At 49.2% G+C, this 27,069-nt stretch overlaps 1 protein-coding gene across 1 annotated transcript in view; it reads left to right on the top strand.

Moving 5' to 3' along the window:
• The first annotated feature begins 4,102 nt into the window (after positions 1 to 4,102).
• Positions 4,103 to 27,069, top strand: part of HDGFL2 (HDGF like 2) — a 29,654-nt gene continuing 6,687 nt past the window's right edge. Inside the window, 13 exon segments of the mRNA XM_082206402.1 lie at positions 4,103 to 4,253; positions 11,159 to 11,235; positions 11,344 to 11,482; positions 13,307 to 13,519; positions 15,597 to 15,656; positions 15,659 to 15,715; positions 17,758 to 17,829; positions 19,898 to 20,060; positions 22,410 to 22,488; positions 24,580 to 24,859; positions 25,535 to 25,632; positions 26,612 to 26,682; positions 26,816 to 26,886. Of these exon segments, the coding sequence (XP_082062528.1) occupies positions 4,182 to 4,253; positions 11,159 to 11,235; positions 11,344 to 11,482; positions 13,307 to 13,519; positions 15,597 to 15,656; positions 15,659 to 15,715; positions 17,758 to 17,829; positions 19,898 to 20,060; positions 22,410 to 22,488; positions 24,580 to 24,859; positions 25,535 to 25,632; positions 26,612 to 26,682; positions 26,816 to 26,886 (1,452 nt within the window). The 5' untranslated portion in view covers positions 4,103 to 4,181.

The following is a 27,069-nucleotide window of genomic DNA, read 5'->3' as shown; positions in this document are numbered from 1 at the left end:
AGTTTGAGTGTCTTCAAAGCCCATGACACCCTTGGCAAAAGCTGTTCTCCAATTGGAGCGCTCTCAGGGCAGTGTTTCCCAGTTGTCGTTATGTATACATTTTTTTTAGATTTGCCTTGAGACAGTCTTTAAACCTCTTTTGTTGACCACCAGCATTACGCTTTCCATTTTTAAGTTCGGAATAGAGTAGGTGCTTTGGAAGATGATCATCAGGCATCCACAGAAGCTGATGTTGAAGAATCATTGCTTCAACACAGGTGATCTTTGCTTCTTCCAGTACACTGGCATTAGTTCGCCTATCTTCCCGAGTGATGTGTAAAAATTATCGGAGACACCGTTGATGGAATCTTTCGAGGAGTTGGAGATGGCGTTTATAAGTGGTCCACGTTTCACAAGCATGCAGTAAGGTTGTTAGTACAGTGGTACCTTGGGTTACAGACGCTTCACGATACAGATGCTTCAGGTTGCAGACTCCGCTAACCCAGATATAGTACCTCGGGTTAAGAACTTTGCTTCAGGATGAGAACAGAAATCGTGCGGCGGCAGCAGGAGGCCCCTTTAGCTAAAGTGGTGCTTCAGGTTAAGAACAGTTTCAGGTTAAGAACGGACCTCCGGAACGAATTAAGTTCTTAACCCGAGGTACCACTGTACAATAGCTTTGTAAACAAGCATTTTGGTAGAGTAGTCCTAGCAAACATCCCCAAAGCCGGCATAGTCTTATTTGCAAATACCCGTGGGTTTTTTTAGACCGTATGACCTGGTTGAAAAAGATAAATCTGGAAGAGAGGCATTTGTTATGCAAACGAGGCGCCTTGCCCATGATGCCGCATGACTAGTCCTCCTAAGGCACATTTCTTGCTTTTATTTCCCCAGTGAAAAAGTGAAAACGCCTTTCCATTTGAGAGTTCAGAGCCTTGGGCAAAACACAAGTTGGGGCCTGATTGTAGATGCCAATTAGGAACGTGGTGCCAACTTCCTAGCTCCAGGCAGTACCATTATGTAGCTGCTTTTAGGAGAGCTGATATTTAAAAGAGAAAGATCTGGTGCTTTAAAAAAATAATGCAATGCATTATTTTCTCTTTGATACACACACACACTTTGCATAGCACTCTCATGCACCCTTGAGCATGAAGTTTGGTGGGTTGTATTTATAGAGTGTTGGAGTGGACATAGATTGCGTGCCTTTGACTCAGTCAGAAGTGTGCATGCACACGAAAGCTTATACCAAGAACTAACTTAGTTGGTCTTTAAGGTGCTACAGGAAGGAATTTTTTTATTTTGACTATGGCAGACCAACACGGCTACCTATCTGTAACTGGAACCCTTTTCCTCTGTTAACAGTCTAGCCTAGGGGTCAGCAACCTATGGCCCGTGGGCCACGGCGGTCTATAAATTTAAGAAATAACGATGGCAATTTTCTTTTATTATTTTTATTTTATTTTAAAAAGAACGCTGAAGTTTACAGTACAAAAGCAACAACAACGAACAAAATTGTGATCCTTAGGCGGTATATAAATTTAAGAAATAACGACGACGACCCTTTTCTTTTATTATTATTAATTTATTTTTTAAAAGAAAGCTGAAGGTTTATTCTGCATCTCCTAGCAGAAATGACTGGCAGAATTCGTGACCAGGGAGAAGAGTCGGTGGAGGAAGACTGGAAGAAATTTAAAGACTACTTGCAGAAGCACTGTAAAATTAAGGAATGTTAAAATGATGTCTGATTGAAAAGAAGTGGTACTGGTAAAAAGATTTTTAAGAAAATGTAAATGGGGATTGATAAAGGATAAATGCTAGAGGGCAAGGATTTGCTGAATTTAATATTTGAACTGGAATACAAAATGGGAGGTGTGAGGAGGTCAAGAAACTAGCGAATGAAGTATAAGAGATGAAAATATTAACCTATTTTCTGTTTTGTTTTTTGGTTGTTCTTTTCTTCCTTTCTTTTTTCCTTTTTTATTTTACTAATTGTTTCTTACTGTGTATTTTTTATATGTTTTGGTCTTGTATGTTTTTATTCTTGAAGTTTTTCTTACGTTTAAATTTGGAAACTTTTTATTGTTTGTGAAACTTTAATAAATTATTTTTTTCAAAAAAATATTCTGCATCTCCTGTCCCTGCCCAATATTCCCTTGCAGGGTGTTCATACTTGCGCAAACTTTCTAAGCCAGGAAAACACCTGTTTCAGCAATATTTAAAATAATAATAACTCAAGAATAGGATCGATGAAATTGCGTTTATGAATGAAAATTTGTACACAGCCCCTTCATCCGAAGATGCCAGGGAGGTTTGCAGCAGTAGGAACACGAAGCGAGAATGCAAAACGTGCAATTAAAAACAAGAACACCATGCAACCGCTCTTCCTCTTTGATTCATTTCATCCATTCATTTTCCATGCGCCTGAGAATTCAGACACAAGATCTACCCACCTTGGAAGAGTGGCAGATGAAGGTGATTGACTACATGGGACTGGCGGAAATGACTGGCAGAATCCGAGACCAGGGGAAAGAGACGGCGGAAGAAGATTGGAAGAAATTTAAAATTTATCTTAAGAAATATCGCAAAATTAATGGATGTTAAAATGTTGTGGTTATATAAAGTAAGGGATCACAGCTGTTAAAAGATTAAGTAAAAGAAAAGGAAAGGAAAAAATCGGATAAAAGTAAGGGGAAGGATTTGCTGAATTAATTTTGGGAATTGGAATGCAGAAAGGGGAGGTATGGGGAAGTCGATGAAGTAAGTTTAAGGGAAAAAAAGGAGTTGAAATAATACGTGTTTGTTTGTTATTGTATGTATGCTTTTGTATTGTGCCTATTGTATGTCTTTTTAAAATTTGTGAAAACTATATATATATATATATATATATATATATATATATGCTTTCGTAGATTTTCACGGGTACAGGAATGCAGGTTTTGGTGTCTTCGGGTGTCTTCCCGTGTAAGAGTCGGGGTGTCTGTGCGACGTTTCGACGAGGTCTCACTCGTCATCTTCAGGCTGGTGCTTTCGGCTTCTTGTTACTGGAACAGAGCAGAGTCTGGTGTTTGAGTTCCTATAAATACTGTTGAGGGGTGTGGTGTATAGCCTCCAACGTTCTGGGCCGAGAGGAAGTTCCTAGATTAGTGTGCCTCTTCTTCTTTTGTTCCTTAATTACTTGAGGGATATCTTGGGTGATTTCATGAGTGATATTCTGAATACCCCTGGGTGGGTCATTAAGTGTAGATTAGTTGCTAAAGCTTTCGTGTCTTGACCTCTTGAGCTTGTGAAGAGTTTTTCTGAGAAGATGGCTGTGCTGCATTTAGTTGTGCTCTGGCTTGGCTTCGTGTATAGGGGCGAGCTGTGGTTTTGTGCCTTGTGCCAGCCAGATCTGTGTAGGGATTGCAGGGGGGTGCAGCATCCGGAGGTGCCACTATAGTTTGGCTACTATATATATATATATATATATATATATATATATATATAAAAGAGAATTCAGCTGTGTAGGAGGACCAAGAGCTCTCCAGAGCATGTGCAGAGTGCTCGCTCCCTTCCCCTTCCCCAAACCCTTGAGGCGGCAGAGCCACCAGCCTCTTTCCCATCTCGTGGGTCCGAGGAGCCCCACGTTACCCCCGAGCCCAATCCCTCGCCTTGCAAGGGTCGGGGTCAGACTAGATGACCCCCAGGGGTCCCCTTTTCCTTGAGTCCCAACGGCTTTCTCCCCTCAGCCCCGCCTTTTCTTAAAAGCCCCGCCCCCTTTCCTCATTCCCCCTTTTCTTTTTACCCAGCCTGCCCCAACAAGGCCCCGCCTCCCCTCTGTGAGGCAGGCCCCTCTCCGATTGGGCGAAGGGCGCGCGCGCTCGCGCCAACCAAGCCTGCCGGCCAATGAGCGAGGAGGGCGGCGTCGGAGCGGCAGGCGGCGAGAACCAACCGGCTCCTTCGCTTTTTTTTCCCCCCTCCCCAACAAGGCCCCGCCTCCCGCTGAGGGAGGCCGCCCTCCGATTGGGCGCGAGGTGCGCGCGCGCGCCCCGGCCAATGAGCGTGGAGGGCGGCGTCGGAGCGGCAGGCGGCGAGAACCAATCGGCTCCTTTCATTTTTTTTTCTTTCCCCTCCTCCCTCCCCTTCAAGAGGCCCGGCGGCCACGCCCACCCCCGCTCCCGGTTGCCTGGCGAAGCCTGAGGCCTGGCCGGGGCCTGCTCGCCGAGATGCCGCACGGCTTCAAGGCCGGAGACCTGGTCTTCGCCAAGATGAAGGGATACCCGCACTGGCCGGCCAGGGTGAGGGACATTCCTCTATCTCCATATCTATATGCGGCGTGAGGGGAGATATAGATACTGAGGGGAGGGGGGGGCTCCTCGTTGCTTAGCAACCGCCATGAGCGGGGGGGGAGGGAGTGGCGTCTCTCTCTCTCACACCCCCCCCCCGTTTTCCTCTCATTGCTTCTGAGGCTGCGCCGTAGGGGGCTGTTCTACGGCGCCCTCTAGCGGCGGGGGCGGAAGCAGCACCTTGAGGAGCCTTGCTTCTGAGGCTGCGCCGTAGGGGGCTGTTTGCGGCGCCCTCTAGCGGCGGGGGCGGGAGCAGCACCTTGAGGAGCCCTGCTTCTGAGGCTGCGCCGTAGGGGGCTGTCCTACGGCGCCCTCTAGCGGCGGGGGCGGAAGCAGCACCTTGAGGAGCCTTGCTTCTGAGGCTGCGCCGTAGGGGGCTGTCCTACGGCGCCCTCTAGCGGCGGGGGCGGAAGCAGCACCTTGAGGAGCCTTGCTTCTGAGGCTGCGCCGTAGGGGGCTGTTCTACGGCGCCCTCTAGCGGCGGGGGCGGGAGCAGCACCTTGAGGAACCCGCCTCCCTTCCATGGGGCACCATCCTTTTTTTGTGTGTGTGATCGCTGTGTGTTTGTGATGTTAGGCCTCTTCCTCCACCCACGAGAGCAAGGCTGGGTGGGGGGGTAGGGGCAAGGGAGAGAGGGAGGGGGCCGGGTTCCTGCTAGCATTGCAAAAACAAACAAGCAAACCATGAGATTCGGGGGGGGGTGCCCCAAATGTGTCTCTAAAATGCACGTGCAGATTTGTGGTGTTATTTGTTTTTGTTTTTTGGCATTGTGGTTTCCCATCCTGTCAATCAGGTAGCCAGGGCGGTATACAAATTTTAATAAGAATGCATGTGATTATGCATGCATGAATGTGTGCATGATTGCTTGTACAGATTTTTTTATTTTGGGAGGGGATGGGCGCCCAAGCAAGGGGGAGATTGGGCCTACAGAAGCTACGGCGGCATACAAATTTTAATACAGTGGTGCCCCGCAAGACGAATGCCTCGCAAGACGGAAAACTCGCTAGACGAAAGAGTTTTCCGTTTTGGAGGTGCTTCGCAAAACGAATTTCCTATGGGCTTGCTTCGCAAGACGACAATGTCTTACGAGTTCCTGCTGGTTTTTCCCCTCCCCCCCTTTTTCTAAGCCGCTAAGCCGCTTATCAGCTGATCTGATCAGCAGATAAGCCGCTAAAAGCCGCTAATAGCGCTAATCCGCTAATCCGTCAATGGGCTTGCTTCGCAAGACGAAAAAACCGCTAGACGAAGAGAATCACAGAACGGATTCTTTTCGTCTTGCGAGGCACCACTGTAATGCAGTGGTTCCTCGGATTACAGACGCTTCAGGTTACAGACTCCACTAACCCAGAAGTAGTGCTTCAGGTTAAGAACTTTGCTTCAGGATGAGAACAGAAATCGGGCTCCGGCCGGGCTTCTGCTAGCATTGCAACCCACCCCCACTATGAGACTGAGGTTGCGGCGGATCCTGGCACTAAATGTGTCTTTAAAATGCATGTGCAGTTTTGTGGTGGTGTTGTGTGTTTTTTGTGTGTGTGTTTTTTGCATTGTGGTTTCCAATCCTGTCAATCGGGTAACCAAGGCGGTATACAAATTTTAATAATAATGCATGTGATTATGCATGCATGAACGCGTGTGTGCTTGCTTGTATAGATTTTTTATTTTTGGAGTGGATGGGCCCCCCAGCAAGGGGGAGATTGGGGCTACAGAAGCTACAGCGGTATACAAATTTTAATAATAATGCAGTGGTACCTTGGGTTACAGACGCTTCAGGTTACAGACTCTGCTAACCCAGAAATAGTGCTTCAGGTTAAGAACTTTGCTTCAGGATGAGAACAGAAATCAGGCTCCAGCGGCAGCAGCAGGAGGCCCCATAGGCTAAAGTGGTGCTTCAGGTTAAGAACAGTTTCAGGTTAAGAACAGACCTCCAGAACGAATTACCGTATTTTTCGCTCTATAAGAAGCACCAGACCACAAGACACACCTAGTTTTTGGAGGAGGAAAACAAGAAAAAAAATATTCTGAATCTCAGAAGCCAGAACAGCAAGAGGGATCGCTGCGCAGTGAAAGCAGCAATCCCTCTTGCTGTTCTGGCTTCCGTGATAGCTGCGCAGCCTGCATTCGCTCCATAAGACGCACACACATTTCCCCTTACTTTTTAGGAGGGAGAAAGTGAGTCTTATAGAGCAAAAAATATGGTAAGTACTTAACCCGAGGTACCACTGTAATGCATGTGATTATGCCATAGTTGTCAATGTTTCCCTTTTTAAAAGGGAAATTCCCTTATTCTGAATAGCATTCCTCGCAAGAAAAGGGGAAAGCTGACAGCTATGGATTATGCATGCATTTGCTTGTTTGTACAGATTTTTTTTGGGGGGAGGGGTGGGCCCTCCAGTTTGGGCCTACAGAAGCTATGTGGGTAACATACGTGATATATGCATGTATCCCTGGAGTTCAAAGATATGGGTGTGGGTGCACACGGGTGAGGCCTTTGCAATGCTGAGATTTGCCCTCAAGGTTTGGCGCCAAGGGGTTTGGGTCAGGAAGCCTGTCATTGAATGCTCCTCTTAAGTCCGAGGAGGGGGTTGGAGGGGTTGTGTTGGGCATGTGTGCGCAATAAAGGTAAAGGTAAAGGTACCCCTGCCCGAACGGGCCAGTCTTGACAGACTGTGGGGTTTGTGCGCCCATCTCACATTTATTGGCCGGGGGCCAGCGCTGTCCGGGGACACTTCCGGGTCACGTGGCCAGCGTGACATCGCTGCTCTGGCGAGCCAGAGCCGCACACGGAACGCCGTTTACCTTCCCGCTGGTAAGCGGTACCTATTTATCTACTTGCCCCCGGGGGTGCTTTCGAACTGCTAGGTGGGCAGGCGCTGGGACCGAACAGCGGGAGCGCACCCCGCCGCGGGGATTCGAACCGCCGACCTTTCGATCGGCAAGCCCTAGGCGTTGAGGCTTTAGCCCACAGCGCCACCTGCGTCCCTGTGTGCGCAATACTTAAATTTAATTATATTTATATCCTATTCCATCGTGGAACCCCAGGTGTCTTCCTTAGGCGGTTGTCGTCTGCTTAGCTTTGCCAAGGTGGCTCCAATGTCTACTCTTAAGACCCCAGGATGTTAATAGTTAATGGAATCGCTCCCACTCGCTAATTTGGGAGGGGTGGGGAATGAGGTGAAATGAGACCCCTGTGGAGACTCTATATATAGGGTCTCCAATGGGGGCCCTGTCTACTCCCTCAGAAATAATGCTGGCTGTGGAACCTCCCACTGTTGACGAGAAAGACTTCATGCAATCCATACATGCATACACACATTCACTCACTCAGATGTTATGTGTGCCCTTTTCTCCGTCTATGCCAGGGGTCTGCAACCTTTAAGACAAAAAGAGCCACTTGGACCCGTTTCCGAAGGAAAAAAAAAACCTGGGAGCCGCAAAACCATTGTGACATTTAAAGCATGCGCGCCGCTGCCCTCTGATCTGACAGCGGGCGGGAAGGTGACATCGGGATGGTGCGTGACTAACGCACGCACCGCCCCCATGCGACATCACAGCCAGTACAGCGCCCGCCACAGTGGGGAGTGTCGGGGCGCACAATGTGCCTCCTCCCCTCGCTAGTATCTGCCCCGGAGCCGCGGCAAAGGTGTAAAAGAGCCGCATGCGGCTCCGGAGCCACGGATTGCAGACCCCTGGTCTATGCCATGGGTAGGCAAACTAAGGCCAGGTGACTGGATCTGGCCCAATCGCCTTCTAAATCCGGCCCACGGACGGTCCGGGAATCGGTGTGCTTTTACTTGAGTAGAATGCGTGCTTTTATTTAAAATGCATCTCTGGGTTATTTGTGGGGTATAGGAATTTGTTCATTTCCCCCCTTCAAAATATAGTCCGGCCCCCCACAAGGTTTGAGGGACAGTGGACCAGCCCCCTGCTCAAAAGGTTTGCTGACCCCTGGTCTTGTGAGATACAATAAGTACAGTCTGTGCATTGCCCCCCAACAACATATTCACACACACACACAACATGAGGGTCTGCCTGGAATCTCCGTCCCAACTGTGCATTAGTCAGTAACCAAATACTTTTGTTAAACTGGTGGCAGAAACGTTTGTACAGTGGGTAGTTTGAGACAGGGTGCATTATTATTTTTTCCATCAATGATTTTCTATGCAGTTGGCCTTACATGCCACTTGTATCCCTCCAAAACTGTGTGTGTGGTGTGTGGGCAGACTCTTGTTTGTTAAATTCTGTTGGGGCAGTGCTGTGCAATGAGGAAAGAGGTCTATTTATTTACCTACTTAATGTGTAAATCGGCCCTATAACAGGACTCTAGGAAGCCACGGTGGGGTAGTGGCTAGAGTGTTGGAATAGGACCTTGGGAGATCAGGGCTCAAATCCCCGATCCGTCATGAAGCTCACTTGGTGACCTTGAAGTCAGTCACAGCTTCTTCACCTACCTCACAGGGTCTTTGTAGGGATTAATGGAGGAGGGGCATGAACCATGTACTCCTTGGGGGGGGAATGTGGGATATAAATGCAATAAATAATGTATTTTGCTCACCTGCTTAAGAAAGCTGGAGGGGCCAGCCAGATGGAGATGTCAGTTGTCAGCCTGGCACCCAGAGATGACCATGTGGTTACAGTTAGACTCGTGCCAGTGGCAAAACATGCCTGGCACCGGGGGGGTCTCAAACACTGCTTCATCCCTACATTGGCTCCCAGTACGTTTCCGAGCACAATTCAAAGTGTTGGTGGTGACCTTTAAAGCCCTAAACGGCCTCAGCCCAGTATACCTGAAGGAGTGTCTCCACCCCCATCGTTCTGCCCGGACGCTGAGGTTCAGCACTGAGGGCCTTCTGGCGGTTCCCTCCCTGCGAGAAGCAAAGCTACAGGCAACCAGGCAGAGGTTACAGACTCCGCTAACCCAGAAATTGCACCTTGGGTTAAGAACTTTGCTTCAGGATGAGAACAGAAATCGTGTGGTGGTAGCGCGGCGGCTGCAGGAGGCCCCATTGGCTAAAGTGGTGCTTCAGGTTAAGAACAGTTTCAGGTTAAGAACAGACCTCCGGAATGAATTAAGTACTGTATTTTTTGCTCTATAAGACTCGCTTTTTCCCTCCTAAAAAGTAAGGGGAAATGTGTGTGCGTCTTATGGAGCGAATGCAGGCTGCGCAGCTATCCCAGAAGCCAGAACAGCAAGAGGGATCGCTGCTTTCACTGTGCAACGATCCCTCTTGCTCTTCTGGCTTCTGAGATTCAGAATATTTTTTTTCTTGTTTTCCTTCTCCAAAAACTAGGTGCGTCTTGTGGTCTGGTGCGTCTTATAGAGCGAAAAATACGGTACTTAGCCCGAGGTACCACAGTATATATATCCTGTCATTATCCAGGGACTAGCTCCTTTCTAGCAGCTTTGGGGTTTTGACTTAGGACGCTGTGAAAAGTACATGGAGTTTGTACCCTCAACCTGCTTTCTTGCTCTCAGAGATGTGGGGGTGGGAGGGGGAGACAGCCCACATATTTAAGGTTTTGCTCACCAAGCCAAACATGAGAAGGGATGCTCAGCATTTGTGGTGTTATGGCATCATGTTGTTCTTTGTCTCTTGCAAAGGAAGGGCTTAGCTGACGGTCACACCTGCGCCCAGCGATCAAAACTCACCAGGCGCATTTTGCACGTGGCTGTCGGCCACTTGCGACCAAGTGAAGACACCAGGGTGCCAGGATGGCACCTGGCACCTCCACCATCTGGCTGGCTGGCATGCAGGCACACAGCAGCATCTTTTTGTTGCTATGAAGCAAGTCACCTGGCTCATGCCATAGCGCTTCAGCAAAAGACCACAATCTTCTGCTGTGAACCAGCTGACTTGCAAAGTAGTGCAGCAGCAGCAGCAGCAGCACACCCTTTCCTTGAAGTGTGCAATTTAATCTCATTTTGAAACTGGCAGAGCTGAGACCTTGCCCTAACGCTGAACCGAACCCAAAGGTTTAACGGTATTTCTTCTCTCTTATCCTGTTCAGTTCTGATTCAGCCGTTAACTTAAAATGATTTAATTACTGGCTCCGTTACTTTGAACTTATTCAGGTTCACATTGTACAAATTGATGTCATCAACTACTATTCTTGTGGAGTAAGTCTGTTGGGAGTGGATATAATGATGAATATTTAACGAGAGACCTTTTTTATTTTTAAACACGGTGACTGATCCAAAAGACCTTGCTTCTTCCTCCTTTTCGCTTCAACTGATCTTAAAAGGACTCTTCCTTTAACAGGGTTTGTTGAAGGAAGCCTGAGAACTTGCAGTGGAAAGGGGCAATTTTAGGAGCATGCCTGTTTTTTTGACTGTTTTCACACACTACAGTGGTACCTCGGGTTACATACGCTTCAGGTTACAGACTCCGCTAACTGCTAAACCTCGGGTTAAGAACTTTGCTTCAGGATGAGAACAAAAATCGTGCTCTGGCGGCGCGGCAGCAGCGGGAGGCCCCATTAGCTAAAGTGGTGCTTCAGGTTAAGAACAGTTTCAGGTTAAGAACAGACCTCCGGAACGAATTAAGTACGTAACCAGTGGTACCACTGTACTGTCCTGTAGAATTCTATCAGGTATATTTTATATGCACAATCAGAATGAATTTCAGGAACCAAAATGCTTTTTCTGTGCTCTTAACCCAAGCGTAGCAGATGTTGTGGGACTAAAACTCCCATCGTCCCCAGCGAACAAGGCCAATGGATGGGGATGATGGGAGTTGTAGTCCAACAACATTTGGACTGCACTTTGGCCAGCCCCGCTTTAACCACGATACCAAGGCGGTTCTCTGCAATAATCACTCAAGCCGCCATTCTGATCCCATTTGACTTTCTCTTCTTTCCAGATCGACGATATCATTGACGGCGCAGTGAAGCCCCCACCCAACAAATATCCCATTTTCTTCTTTGGCACCCACGAGACGTAAGTTCCGGTCTCGGGATCTGGGGCAGGGCACAGCTTCCCCGCATTTCGTTTGCTCGATGCCGCCCTGCCCCATTCTCTAACCTTTGCTTTCCTTCTCTGCCGCAGGGCCTTCTTGGGACCCAAGGACCTCTTCCCTTACGAGAAATACAAGGACAAATATGGAAAGCCCAACAAACGGAAAGGCTTCAACGAAGGATTGTGGGAGATCCAGAACAACCCGCATGCCAGTTACAGTGCGCCTCCGGTAAGTGGCGTCAAGGACAGCTCTGCTGGAGCTGCAATAGTTGGCTTTGTACATCCCGCTCAGGGCAACATACCTTGGGGTGGGGAACTTCTGATCCTCCAAATGTGGGGCTGCAACTCCCATCTGTTGGTCCTGCTGTCTAGAGGGCCAAACATTCCCAACCCCTGACACAAATACAGTGGTGCCCTGCAAGACGAATGCCTCGCAAGACTGAAAACTCGCTAGACGAAAGTTTTCCGTTTTGGAGGTGCTTCACAAAACAAATTTCCTATGGGCTTGCTTCGCAAGACGAAAATGTTTTGCGAGTTCCTGCGGGGGTTTTTTCCTCCCCCCCTTTCTAAGCCGCTTATCAGCTGATCCAATCAGCAGATAAGCCGCTAATAGCGCTAATCCGCTAATCCGTCAATGGGCTTGCTTCGCAAGACGAAAAAACTGCTAGACGAAGAGAATCACAGAACAGATTCTTTTCGTCTTGCGAGGCACCACTGTAATTCTGCACACACACTAGGGCCACGTCGGTCGTCTGCATCAAAAGCAACAGCCTTACAACATGTTAAAAGACTTACAGGTTGATAGTGGCACAAGCTTTCTTGGTCTACAGTCCACCAGATTCGTGATGCAGATATACCTGCTGGGGTTGTTTTGGGGTGTGTGTGGGTGAGATGGACTGTACGCAGCAAGGTTGGAAGGAAATGAAATGCAGAAAATATGAATGGTGACACAATGGCCGGCCACCAAGGCTGTCATTGATAACACAGACATCCTGGCACTGAGAAGCCAGTTAACACACTGGTTTAAAAAATGGAGGGACTCCCTCGGGTATTTTGGGTCCAAGCTGTTTAGGGCATTAAAAAGCAAGTACCAGGACTTTAAGGGACACAGGTGCTGTGGTCTAAAGCACAGAGCTTTTTGGGCTTACTGATCAGAAGGTTGGCAGTTTGAATCTTTGCGACGTAGTGAGCTCCTGTTGCTCTGTCCCAGCTCCTGCCAACCTAGCAGTTCAAAAGCACACCAGAGCAAGTAGATAAATAGGTACTGCTGTGCTGGGAAGGTAAACGGTGTTTCTATTCACTTTGGCTTCTGTCACAGTGTTCTGTTGCGCCAGAAGCAGTTTAGTCCTGCTGGCCACATGACCCGGAAAGCTTTCTGTGGACAAACACCGGCTCCCTCGGCCTGAAAGCGAGATGAGCGCTGCAACCCCATAATCGCCTTTGACTGGACTTAACCTCTCAGGGGTCCTTTACCTTTTACCTTTTTACCCGCACTTTAAATTGAGCTCGGGAGCAAATAGGCAGGCAATAGGCTTCTTTCAAAATAGGTGTAATATGAACAGCTTTTCTAAAAAGATAGTGCCGTATAGAAATGAAATAAATAATAACAACATATCTGGCTATACTGGTTAAAATTGTAGCAGGCAGCCTGCAGTAACTGAAGCTTCAGAGTAGTCTTGAAGGGCAGGCCTACATATAACGTTATTACAGTAATCTAGCCGAGATGGGGTACCAGAGCATGGGTTATAGAGTTGTAGAGTTGTAGAGTTGTAAGCTCTTGCAATTCAGGAATCTCTTGCCCAACACGGGGCTTGAACCTGAGATTAAGAGGTGGAGGTGAGGAAAGTTAGCCTGAGCAACAGTGACTGGCCCAAGGTTCGTGGCTGAGTGAGGAGGTGAACCTGAGTCTCCCCAGACACCATTGATAGGCTTCTGCTCCCAGCTCCAGACCCCTTCTGTTTCTTTTTTCGTGGAATTGTGTGTGGGGATTTACAAAGCTTTTTAGAAAAAAACATCTTACCATTTGCCTGTCTTCCTTTCCCTCCCCTGTCAGCCAATAAGCTCCTCCGATAGCGAAGTCCCTGACATTGACCCCATAGTTGGGGGAGCCGGAGGAGCCGGAAGCGACATCGCGGAGGAGGAGGAATCTGCCCCGATGGCAGCAGTCGGTGCCGCGGGAGTGACCGTGGAGAAAGTGCAGAGCGACGACGAGTCGGACAGGGGAAGCGATCACAGTGGTCTGAAGCGGAAGCCGTTAGCCATGAAAGTGAGTGTAGCCGCTGGGGAGTGAAAGTGCTTCCACCCCCCACCCCTAGCCCTGGTCTCCCACTGTGGGCTCCCCGTCTAAAGTGGCCAGTTTGGGCAACGAAACTTCTCTGCTTAATGTAAGGAGAGCTCTGTTTAAACAGACCAAAAGGCCTGCCTCAAGGGTAGCTTGAGACCAGTGGCCCTCCTCCAGATGTTGTTGGACCCCAACTCCCACAATCCCTGGCTAGTATAGCCAGTGGTCAAGGGTGATGGGAGTTGAATCCGGCAACATCTGGAGGGCCACAGATTCCCCACCTCTGGCCTGACTTTCCCACAGTGGATAGCCAGGGGGTAGTCAACCTTTTTATACCTCCTGCCCACTAATGCATCTTTCTTGATGGTAAAATTTCCTTACCGCCCACCGGTTCTCGATGGAAGGAGGATTCAGCTTGGGCGGTAGGGACCAGGTTGACAACCCCTGGGCTGAACAAATGCCTCTGGGAAGCCCAAGAGGCAACAACCATTTCCCAGGTCTCCAAGTGGGGATTTGACCAAGGCAGAATACTATTACAGTCGCCCCTTGGATCCCGAACGCCTTGCGAGTCGAACATTTTGGATCCCAAACGCCGCAAACCCAGAAGTGAGTGTTCTGGTTTGCAAACATGCTTTGGAACCTGAAGGTGCGGCGCGGCTTCCGATTGGCTGCAGGAAGCCGCGCCTTGGTTTCTGAACATTTGGAAGTCGAATGGACTTCCGGAACGGATTCCGTTCGACTTCCGAGGTACGACTGTACTTCCCGTGAGCTGGACACTATGCTTCTGTTGATGCAGCCGAGAATAGAAAAATTGGCTTTTTTCTTCTGCTGCCGCATCCAAACTGTTGACTCACGTTAAGCCTGTGGGCCACTAAAACCCCTAGATCTGTTTCACATGTACTATTGCCATTATAGGCATCCCTCATGTTTGTACAGCTGGTTCTTCCTGTTTTAAGTGCAGAACCTCACCTATCCAAATTCATTCTGTTAGTTTTGGCTTAGTTCCTCAATCTGTTAAGGTCATCTTGAATCCCAATTTTGTCTTCTACCCCTTCCACTTTGGTGTCATTTGCGAATTCGTTTGTTACATTGCAATAGGGGAGTTGCTCCAGTTCCTTGGATTATTTTCATTGTTCTATCTTAACAACAACAACAACAACATATTTATACCCTGCCCATCTGGTGGCATCCAACAAAATATTAAAAATACATTAAAACATCAGTCATTAAAAACTTCCCTAAACAGGGTTGCCTTCAGATGTCTTCTAAAAGTCAGGTAGTTGTTTATTTCCTTGACATCTGATGGGCGGGCGTTCCACAGGGCAGGCGCCACCACCGAGAAGGCCCTCCGCCTAGTTCCCTGTAACCTCACTTCTCCCAGGGAGGGAGCCGCCAGAAGGCCCTCAGAGCTGGACCTCAGTGTCCGGGCTGAACGATGCAGGTGGAGAGATTCCTTCATATTCTCTAGCTCTGTAACATTCTTGTTACATGGCGGTGTGACATTTATAGGTGCTGTAACTCAGAGGGTATTTTTGTTGGGGGGTGGTCTGCAACATGGCTGCCATAAGAGTACTCAAGCCCTGGCAAAGAAGTTCACAGCAGCCGTTTGCCCCAAAGAAAAGAGGGTCTGCTTTGGAACTGTCAGAAGCAGTCTGAAGGGCAGCCATGTACAGAGAAGCTTTTTAAAGTTGTTGTTGCCATTTGAGTGCCTGCTGCTGGAAGGAGGAGAGAGGGCTATTGTGTACTGTTGCGTTGGAGGTTTCCCAAAGTTGGGTCTCCAGCTGCTTTTGGACTACAACTCCCATCATCCCCAGCTAGCAGGACCAGATGTCAGGGATGATGGGAATTGTGGTCCAAAAACAGCTGGAGACCCAAGTTTGGTGAACCCTGGGTTAGTGCATCTGGTGGGCCACTGTGAGAACAGATGGACCTCTGGCAGGGCTCCTCATGTTTTTCCAGTCTCGCTGCCTAGAACTGATTCTTTTTTCCCCTACAAAGAGAAGGCTTTTCCCTATTTTGCCTAGCAAGTCATCCCCGTCCTTTGCGCTCTCCCCTGTTTCAGATGCCAGCGGCGAAACGGCCGCGGAAATCATCCAGTGACCTCGACCAGGCCACTCCATCGCCGTCGAGGAGGAGGAAAACTCTGAAAGCTCCTCTGAGTCTGAGAAGTACAGCGACCAGGTGAGGTTCAACTGATCTGGGCTGGAGGGCTAGGTGGCAAGTGTGATATTGATGGGGGGAGTCTGGCGGATCCTGTTATTGACATATGAAACCCTGGACAACTTGGGGCAGGTTTATTTACCTTTTGTAGAGCCCAGTCCCTGGTTGTGAGAGATGCTCATTGATTGTTACTATTTAACAGATTTATAGAAAGCTTGGAGAGCTTCTGCCAGTCAGTGTAGACAGTGAGCTTAGGTGGCCTGCGACTTCTTAAGTGATGCACAGCGAAATAAAATACAGAATAATGTGCAACATAAAACAGTGGATTTTAAAAAGTGGTCACATTAAAATTAACATTCCGGACATGCCTGCTGATATAAAAACTCTTCCCCTCCTCCCCCAGCATGCAGAAATCCGTACAATATTGGCGTGTGCCTTTCTAGCTAGAGGGTTTCTTCTGAAATGAAGGGGCTATAGTGTTGGATGCTGTCTTCTGATGAGACAGAGATTTGATTTCTGGGGCATAAACTAATTAGAAAGAACATAATGAGGGTATTGGATAGCTATAAGCAAAAAAGAAATCAATCTTTTAGATGGCACTTCCTATAATTTAAGTGCCGTATTTCTCCGTGTATAAGACTAGGTATTTCCCTGTATAAAATATGTTTGAAATTGGGGGTCGTCTTATACACAAATACAATCTTCTTCCATTTTCTTAATGTGGTGTCCCCAAAACAAGGGGTGTCTTGTACACGGGGGCATCTTGCACATGGGAAAATATGGTACATTGTAAACAGCTCAGAGGTTTTATTACAAACAAGCGGTATAGCCATTGTGTTAAGTGAAAAATAGAGGATAGCAAGACTTTGCATTCTTATGAATGGGTGGCGGGTGGCGCTGTGGTCTAAACCCCTGAGCCTCTTGGGCAGGGCTTGGCAAGGTTTACCTCACCTGGGCCGGTTGACTCCAGCGGAGATCCCTGCGATTTCCAGCATCTGCACAGACACAATTTTCAGCGCTGAGGAAGCGAGTCACCATGCCACGCTGTGCCAGTTTAGTGCAGTGTGTGGGGACTCGCCAAGCAGGCGGCTTGGTTCAGGGTGGCTCGTGAGCCGGTTAAACAACCCCCATGGGCCGCAGGTTGCTGATCCCTGCTCTTGGGCTGGCTGATAAGGAGGTCAGTGGTTCCAATCCCTGTGATGGGGTGAGCTCCCATTGCCGTGTCCCAGGCCCGGCAACCTAGCAGTTTGAAAGCACACCAGTGCAAGTATATAAATAGGTACCGCTGCGGTGGGCAGGTAAACGGAGTTTTTGTGTGCTCTGACACTTGTCACGGTCCTCCGTGCACCAGAAGCAGTTCAGTCCTGCTGGCCACATGACCCGGAAAGCTGTCTGCAGACAAACGCCGGCTCCCTCGGCTTGAAAGTGAGATGAGCGCTGCAACCCCATAGTCGCCTTTGACTGGACTTAACTGTCCAGGGGTCCTTTACCTTTACCTTTTACCTATTGCCATGAGTTGTAGTTGAGTGGCTCCTAGAGTGGCTGGGGCAACCCAGTCAGATGGGCGAGGTACGATAATTAATTAATTATTGTATTAAGTTGGCTGCTGTTTCAGGGGATGGTTGGGGCGGGTGCAGGAGGCACGATCCTGCATCCGAACTCTCCCCCGCCAGAAGTTTGCAGTTGGAAAGGGACCCTGGACGTCATCCCGTCCAGCCCCCTGCGAAGCAGCCCTGCAAAGCGGGGAATTTGTGAATTAGGCTGGTGTTACTCCAGCTACTGCTGTTGCGATTGGCACTGTGCTTACCTTGTAGGCACCTGAGCTCTGCATAGAGGAACGTGGCCTTTAGGCCCCAGCTGTGCCCATTTTCTATGCCCGTCAAGTAGGGATAGTGGTTCTGCTCAGTCTGTGGATCTAGTTTCGCGCCCGAAATCAGGTGGCTTTCCTGCTTAAAAGGTCCCCGTGTAGACTGCTTTAAAAAAACTAGAATATTTCCCTCTTCCCCTATGACAGGTCAGGGGGGGTTGGCCTCATACCTACATTCCTGTGTCTCCCTTTGCAGGACTTCACTCCAGAGAAGAAGCCTCCGCCAAGGGCTCCACGAAGGGCGGCTGCAGGCGGCTGGAAGAAAAAGGTAAAGGGCCCTTTAAATACAAAGGCCTCACTTGGGAGCCTGTTTTTAAAAGAGAAGCCTGACCAGCTTTTCAGATAACCTTTTAATCAAACAGCTCTTTAAAGAAATGCATGAAGTAACTGATGCTATGGTTTGAAGTATTGCTTATTCTGTTACATTTCACTCCCAAGAAGACCCATTTATCCTAAATAGAACTCAGTAAGGCAGGCGTGGGTACGCAAAATATTTTTTTAAAAAAATGTGATCTCATTGAGATTCCAAGATGAAATTTGGCAGGGAGCTCTTCGACATATGAAATAATCCTTTTGGGGGGGATTTTAAAATCATAATCCATTTTTAAAAATCACTTTTAAAAATTGTAAAACTTACATTTAAAATTTAAAGTCCATCATGTGACATACCGTATTCAAGCCCATGAAGTTTTGAAGAGATTGGCATTTTTAGTTTTGAAATGCTGCCAAACCTCGGCTCCCAAACGCCGAAAACCCCGGAAGTAAATGTTCCGGTTTTTGAAAGTTTTTCGGAAGCCGAACATCTGACGCAGCTTCTGCCTTAGTTCAGGAAGCTCCTTCATCCAGTCGGAAGCTGCGCCTCAGTTGTCGAACATTTCGGAAGCCAAACGGGCTTCCAGAACGGATTCCCAATGTCCTTTCTTCTATCAGATCAAAATGAGCAGATAACAGCAAAGGTTGCTAGGTTCATAGCAGGGGCAATCTGCTATGTTTCCTGCTTGGCAGGGGGTTGGACTCGATGGCCCTTGTGGTCTCTTCCAACTCTATGATTCTATGATTCAATCAGAATAAGGGCCACTAACTGACTGCTGATTCAGGACTTTAAATTGTGCTTTTATACCAAATTTCTTTTTTTGCGTGTACTGTAATGTTTTATTGTTGCTATGGCCATTGGCTAATGTGAATAAAGTTTTGTCTCTCTCTTCTGGAACGGATTACATTCGACAACTGAGGTTTGACTGTATCTCAATTCTGGCCAGAGCTTTGAAGGTTTTTGTGTAGTCTAGCAAGACCAAAATTGTCAGGTTTTTTTGGGTGTGTTTTTTTGAAATTTCAAACCCTCATAACTCAATAACAGGGTGAGATAAAGAAATTAAAACTGACTTCCGGAGGCGGCACGAAACAGCAATGGCGGTCCTCTTCAGTCTCTGAAGAGGGGCTCCGCAGGAAAGGATCGTTCGCTGCGGCACAGCGACGATCCACCAAGAAAAACCACGGGCAGAGTGAGCCCGTGGCCGTGGGACTCGGCGGGCACCTGGAGCGACCCCCATAACTCAATAACAGGGTGAGATAAAGAAATTAAAACTGAGATTTGGGAACTTCTCTTATACTACTTTTAGGAAACTGAAACCAATATAAAATGGTAAGGTGAAAGTCATTGGAGCACGTGGCATGGAATGACCCAGAAGGACCCCTAGGAAAGCCACTGTGGTGTAGTGGTTAGCGGTCCGTCGAACTAGGATGCAGGAGATTTTGGAACACAGCTGCCGAGTGGTGGGCAAGTTGACCCTGTTCCTTTCATGCCCTAGAATCATAGAATCATAGAGTTGGAAGAGACCACAAGGGCCATCGAGTCCAACCCCCTGCCAAGCAGGAAACACCATCAGAGCACTCCTGACATATGGTTGTCAAGCCTCTGCTTAAAGACCTCCAAAGTAGGAGACTCCACCACACTCCTTGGCAGCAAATTCCACTGTCAAACAGCTCTTACTGTCAGGAAGTTCTTCCTCATGTTTAGGTGGAATCTTCTTTCTTGTAGTTTGGATCCATTGCTCCGTGTCCGCTTCTCTGGAGCAGCAGAAAACAACCTTTCTCCCTCCTCTATGTGACATCCTTTTATAGATTTGAACATGGCTATCATATCACCCCTTAACTTCCTCTTCTCCAGGCTAAACATGCCCAGCTCCCTTAGCCGTTCCTCCTAAGGCATCGTTTCCAGGCCTTGGACCATTTTGGTTGCCCTCCTCTGGACACGCCCTGATCAATCATTGGCCAGGGAGGCACACACATGCTCTGGCCTGGTAGGGGTCTCCTTGCATCATGTTGTGTCTTGGCAGAAAATCGAATCGGGCTCCGACTCGGATGCCAAGGCTGATTCGGAGGAAGAGGAGGAGGAGGACGATGACGAGAGAGAGAATGCCAAGGCTCCCACGCCCAAGTCTGATTCCGACTCCAACTCGGACGAGTCCGTCAAGAAGCCTTCCCGGGGACGGAAGCCGGGTAGGCGACCTGGTTTTCTTCCCGTAGCTCGGCCCGTTTATGGGTGTGTGTTGTGTGTTTTTGTCCAAAGGGTGAGTTGATGCCTTCAAAAATCTTCTTTGGCTGTCTTGGCATGAAATAGGTACTTCTTCAGCAGCCCCCCCCCATGTTAGGGTTAAACCTGGCTCTTGCAGGCTGCTACGTCCAGCTGTTTGGGACTTCAGCTCCCAGCAGTGCCAGCAGCTGCTCTGTGACTTGTCATGCTTCCTACCTCCACATCCCTGCTGAGCAAGAGAGAACTGTGGGATGTTAGGTTGCGGCCCATGCTAGTCCCACTTACGCACGAGGCTTTCTGCTTGTGCAACAGGATTTCTTGCCCTCTCCTCCATGTGTGCTGTCAGTCAAGTCTTCCGGGCAGACTTGTGGGGGCGGGTGAACGTTCCATTGTGCAAGCGGAAAGCCTTGTGCTGCCGGCGAAACATTTGCCTTTAATGCTATGCTGTGCAGGCAACTCCCCTGCACAGGGGGTTACGGCTCACCGGTGAAATGGCGTGTATTTGGAAACACCGTTGGGAAAGCCTGCAAACGCCCTCTGAACCTTTGGAAACCCCCTTTAAAAACCCAGCAGCGCTTACCAGGCTGGCCAAGCTCTGCCACAACCATTCCCTCCAAACCTCCTTGCTCAGACTCCCAACTCTTCACTGATCTGTTGCAAAGGCTCTTAGGATTGCACTTGCAAAGTCTTGTGGGGTTGCCGGGTGCTCCTTTCATGCCTCTTTTGCCTTTTCTGGGCTCTTTTAGGGCTGTTTTTGCCATTTTAAAAGTCATTTCCAGGTTGGGTGCGGTTGGGTGTCAATTGGCATGTCAATTGATCGTTTCTTATATTCCTTCCATTGTATTGCCAAGCAACCTATTCCTTTCCTGACAAAGATTTCTTCTTGCATGACAAAACATTTCCCCTCCCCTGCCCCCCCCCCCCCGTTCTGTGGGCCCTCCCAACCCTCTGAAGCAGATCTGGGGAGGGCAAGCGCAATGAATATTGCCCCCTGGGTCTGCTGTAGTGTGCCATGAGTTCATCAGGCACATTTGTCCTTGTGAGGGAAAGAGGAGGAGATTACAAACCTTCTGGTGCATAAAAAACAGATGGAAAACTCAGAAGTAAATAACCTGTTATCATTGCTACTATACCAGCACTGCGGCTGCTGCTTCTGTTTATTGATTTACATACTGCCTAATGCCTAGGCTGTCTTCCGAGCTGTTTGCAAAGTATGAAATCCCAAATGCACCATAGAACTGTATGGTAAGAATAAGGCTAAAACCAGGAGATCCTTCTCAAGGGATCAAGAGAATGCTTGTGTAAGCAAGTGTGTGCGTCAGTAGACACCCGAGTGCCTACTCCCTGACTGTTTCTCTCCCTGTTTGCGGGACGACTAGAGGCACTAGAAACAGGGAACAGTAAGCCCACAACTTGCGCACATCCAGCTTTATGCACTTGGCAAAAAAAAAAAATTTAAAAAAGAAGGTGGAAAGAGGCCAGACGCCCAAGGAAAAAGGCTTGGGCACATTGCACCCAATGTGTTTTGACTATACACATTTTTGGCTTTAGGCGCGGCCCCCAGAACGTAACCCCTGTGTAAGCTGAGGGCTTGCTGGACTGGACTGATCTAGCAGGACACTTCCTATCCGCTGGTTCCCTCGCACATTGGAAGCATTTTTACATCAATAAGACAGATCGTTCCCTCTCAAGCTTAATGGTCTACATGCACGATGCAAAGGGAAGAGTAGGGTAAAGGGACCCCTGACTGTTCGGTCCAGTCGTGACCGACTCTGGGGTTGCGGCGCTCATCTCGCTTTACTGGCCGAGGGAGCCGGCATACAGCTTCCGGGTCATGTGGCCAGCAGGACTAAGCCGCTTCTGGCGAACCAGAGCAGCGCACGAAAACGCCGTTTACCTTCCCGCCGGAGCGGTACCTATTTATCTACTTGCACTTTGACGTGCTTTCGAACTGCTAGGTTGGCAGGAGCAGGGACCGAGCAACGGGAGCTCACTCCGTCACGATGGATTCGAACCGCCGACCTTCTGATCGGCAAGTCCTAGGCTCTGTGGTTTAACCCACAGCGCCACGGAAGCAAACTCGGGCACCTGCAATGCCCAGTCCAAATGGAAGGGGTTCGAGGAAAGGAGCAGCCCTGCTTCCCTTCTCCCCCTCCGCCGCAGCCGAGTCCCTGTGTCGCTCATTCCCTTCCCCGAGTCACAGGAAAAGACTGCAGCTTTTCCCATGGGATGCGGGCGGGTTGCTTCACTTGAGGAACTGGGTGGCTAGGAGATGGCTATAGCTAATTCTCGACTCCTTCCTCTCCCCCCGGCAGCAGCGGAAAAGCCGCCCCCGAAGCCTCGCGGGAGAAAACCTAAGGCAGAGAGGCTTCCTAGCAGCTCCAGCAGCGACAGGTGAGCGAAGGTGGGGCTGTCGTGAGCACTGCGGCCATCGCTGCTTAATGCGGGATCCTAGAGCAGGGGTCCGCTAACCTCCTCGGACTAGCAGGCACATCTCGAGTGTAGAGAAGGTGCCGTGGGCGTCAATTGCAAAGTGGCTGTTGGGGGTGCGATGGCATAGCACAGAATTTGGGAGACCCTCCCAATAACGTTGTGCTTGTCGGGAAATCCCCTATGTCCTGCTGGTCCTGACTGTGGAGATCACACAGTGATTAGTCACACACACTAAGTGCTATTGGTGTCTGATAACAACAGAGAACATTCCTCTTTCCTGCTCTCTTTTATGCACACAAACACTCAGGTATATGCAGTCACAAATGTACATTATATATTTCCACTCTCTCTCTGCACAAGTGCACCTCTTCCTCTCACAAAGTATGGAGAAGCGCTGGAGAGGCAGGTCAGGAAGTGTTCTTGCCTGCCTTTCCTGCCTGTGCGTTTACGACCACAATTCAAAATGTTGGTGTTGACCTTTAAAGCCCTCAACGGCCTCGGCCCAGTATACCTGAAGGAGCATCTCCACCCCCAGCGTTCTGCCTGGACACTGAGGTCTAGCTCCATGGGCCTTCTGGCAGTTCCCTCACTGCAAGAAGCAAAGCTACAGGGAACCAGGCAGAGGGCCTTCTTGGTAGTGGCGCCTGCCCTGTGGAACGCCCTCCCATCAGATGTCAAAGAGATAAACAAGTACCTGACATTTAGAAGACATCTGAAGGCTCATGGAAGTTTTTAATGTGTGACATTTTAATGCATTTTTAATCTTTGTTGGAAGCTGCCCAGAGTGGCTGGGGAGACCCAGCCAGATGGGCGGGGTACAAATAAATTATTATTATTATTATTATTATTATTATTATTATTATTATTATTATTATTCTCTCTCATCCATCCTGTCTCCTCTCCCCTACCCTTTGACAAATGCATCATAGAGGCTTCCGTTTAGCAGTGCCTTGCAGGCCAGTTTGAGAAAGCACAGATTTTTCTTCCTGCCCCCCCCCCCAGGCTGCGGGTGACAGCGTGGCTCAAAAGCCTTCACACACAGGTGCAAAGATGCCATTTCTTCACATGTCACTGTCTTGTTGATTTTCCACTCGCTCGCCACTCCTGCTACTGATTTGGCAAATTCCAAAATGCAACAGGGCACTCTGTAAGTGCCGGTTGGCTGTTGTGGCTACGCCAGGCTTCCTTAACCTCGGTCCTCCGGATGTTTTTCTTGGCCTACAACTCCCATGATCCCTAGCTAGCAGGACCAGTGGTCAGGGATGCTGGGAATTGTAGTCTCAAAACAAGGGTCGTGGTTGAGGAAGCTTGGGTCACGCCTTCTCATGGGACTTCCGAATTCTGTGTTCCTCTGTGCGTCTCTCTTTTTCTCTCTCCTTAGGTTAGTGGAAGAGAGTCTTGGCTTTTTGGAGCACAGTAGGCTGTGGGTGTCTCTGTGCGAGTTTCAGATAACAGTGGTGCCTCGGGTTAAGTACTTAATTCGTTCTGGAGGTCCGTTCTTAACCTGAAACTGTTCTTAACCTGAAGCACCACTTTAGCTAATGGGGCCTCCTTCTGCCCCCGGAGCACGATTTCTGTTCTCATCCTGAAGCAAAGTTCTTAACCCGAGGTACTATTTCTGGGTTAGCAGAGTCTGTAACCTGAAGCGCATGTAACCTGAGGTACCACTCTATTGCTGTTATTTTAACAACTAAAGCAGACTTAATTCCAAACTGCTTTATCCAGGCGGAATCCAGATTAGAGGAAGAAAATACACACTCACATATATGCAGCCACAAATGTATATCTTTCCGCTCTCTCTGTCTGAACAAGTTCACCTCTTACCTCTCAGCCCTCTCTGAGCTAGGGACCAAGTAGTGGAGGCAACTGAAATAAAGGACAGACTGGTAACATTTATGCAGGACATTCAATGATGTGGCTTGCCACAGTCGCTACATCAGGGCACCGTTCAATCTTTTTAACAAGTCTGGCGCTCGGGAGTAGCCGGGAGCTCGCACCCCGATTCGCCCACAGTCATTTATTGTCTCTTTCCTTGCCTGCTTCCCCTCCCAGCGACAGTGACAGCGACGTGGACCGCATCAGTGAGTGGAAGCGCCGCGATGAGGAGCGCCGCCGGGAGCTGGAGGAGAAGCGGAAGCGTGAGCAGGAGGAGGAGCTGCGCCGCCTCCGGGAGCAGGAGCGGGAAGAGAAGGAGCGGAAAAAGGAGAAGGCCGAGAAGGGGGAGGTGGAGCACTCAGACAGCGACAGCAGTGTGGACAACGAGGTCCCCAAGAAGAGCAAGAAGGGGCGGCCCAAGGCCCCATCGTCTTCCGACTCAGAAGTGGAGAAAGAGGTGAGCTGGCAAGGCAGGGATGGGAGCCCCCTGGGAAAGGGGCCAGGCTGAACTTCATCTAATAATAAGAATAAGGTAAAGGGACCCCTGACCATTAGGTCCAGTCGTGACCGACTCTGGGGTTGCGGTTCTCATCTCGCTTTACTGGCCGAGGGAGGCGGCGTACAGCTTCCGGGTCATGTGGCCAGCATGACTAAGCTGCTTCTGGCAAACCAGAGTAGCGCACAGAAACGCCGTTTACCTTCCCGCCACAGTGGTACCTATTTATCTACTTGCACTTTGATGTGCTTTTGAACTGCTAGGTTGGCAGGAGCAGGGACCGAGCAACGGGAGCTCACCCCGTCACGGGGATTCGAACCGCTGACCTTCTGATCGGCAGGTCCTAGGCTCGGTGGTTTAACCCACAGCGCCACCCGCGTCCCTGCAGTGAGACCACTGAAAAGGCCCGTTCTCTTGCCTTCCCTGGCTGGGCCTCAGATGACGACGGAAGTGTCTGGGCTAGTTCATAGAGGGAGTGGCGGTCCTTTGAGGCATTACAGTCCTGATCTTGTACATAGGAAAGCAGCTATTTTACCATAGCCCTGCAAAGATCAAAGAGCAGGGGAAGCCTGGGAGGTTTTTCACTGGGATGTGATCGCCTATCTTGTGACATTCTCGTTTTCTTCCCCCCTCCAGGTGAAAAAGCCCCTGAAGAAGCAGCAGTCTTCCGAGATCTCGAGGAAACAGAGTCAAAAGGAGAAGAGGGGCCAAGGAGAAGAGAAGACCCGGAACAGGTTATATAATAATCATAAATTTATTATTTATACCCCACCCATCTACCTGGATTTCCCCAGCCACTCTGGGCGGCTCCCAACAGAATATTAAAAACATGATAGAACATCAGACATTAAAAACTTCCCTAAACAGGGCTGCCTTCAGATGTCTCCTAAAAGTCAGATAGTTGCTTATTTCCTTGACATCTGATGGGAGGGCCTTCCACAGGGAGGGTGCCACCACCGAGAAGGCCCTCTGCCTGGTTCCCTGTAACCTCACTTCTCGCAGGGAGGGAACAACCAGAAGGCCATCAGAGCTGGACCTCAGTGTCCGGGCTGAACGATGGGGGTAGAGACGCTCCTACAGGTCTACTGGGCTGAAGCCGTATACCTCAGCCTAGTATACCTGAGTCAGTTCCCAACATGCTTTGAGGAGGGAAGTTTAATGTAGTTTGATTAAACTGCTTGGGACAACTTTTCTCTTCCTCATTTTAGTGTGCCACCCTTCATCCGTAAATTTCAGGGCAGCTCACAACATACCTAGGGAGAGCTTCTGTAGTGAGCTGGGAGAGAAAACTAGTGCCAAGCATTAAGCTTACGTTTCCTCCGAACACATTGAGAACTGAATTTGTCAGTGCAACTTTCCCTTGCCTATTTATGGGCCCATCCATATCATTCAGATCCTTAAAGTTCAGCGCCTGGGTCTTGAATCGGGCTTGGAAACAGTTTGGTGACAAGTGAAGTCCTTTTATTATTGGCGAGGAATGTGCCCAGCAAGAGCAGTCCCAGTTTAGAGTCTTGCAGCCAGTTCTTTGTTAGCTCCAGTTTCTGGACCACCTTCAAGGGCAGCCTACTGCACGCTGCAGTAGTCAAACCAACTAGCTTCAGGCCTTGACATTTTGGGTTGCCCGTTTGCAGGTTTCCCCCCAGTCATGGAGTAGACACAGCCTTCTTCTTAGCACCAGTTCTGCTTCTTACCACCTTTTTCTTCTGTCTCTAGAGCTTTGAAAGCAGAACGAGGCCGGAAAAAGTCAGAGGTGCTCCCTGAAAGGAGGGTGGAGAAGAAAAAAGGTAAAAAACAAAAAAAAACTGGCTGGAAAAGGGATATGTGACTGGAGCATGAGTTTGCTTTGGTGATGGGGTTGGTAGGCGAGGAAGTGACATGCTTTCCCCGGCTTTCAAAAAACCTTTGCGCTGTCTGCAGAACCCACGATCGAGGAGAAACTCCAGAAGTTGCACAGCGAGATCAAGTTTGCTCTGAAAGTCGACAATCCGGTAAGCTGGAGCCCCTCTCTCCTTTGAGCCTGTTTCCCCCCCGGAAAGCTCTCCTTCCAAGTCCCGGGCTTGCCTGCATGTTCCTGCCCGCCTTTAGGATTTGCTTGCCTTTTCTGCTGCTGGAAAACTATTCTGTGATGCCCACCTGAGGCAGGTGTGGGGGTCCTTCTGCTGTCCAAACGG

The sequence above is a fragment of the Podarcis vaucheri genome, assembly GCF_965113315.1.
Source record: "Podarcis vaucheri genome assembly, chromosome: 18".
In the NCBI taxonomy this organism is placed as follows: Eukaryota; Metazoa; Chordata; class Lepidosauria; order Squamata; family Lacertidae; genus Podarcis; species Podarcis vaucheri.
Note: the sequence above shows the minus strand (reverse complement) of the source record. Positions and strands in the feature narration are given on the sequence as shown.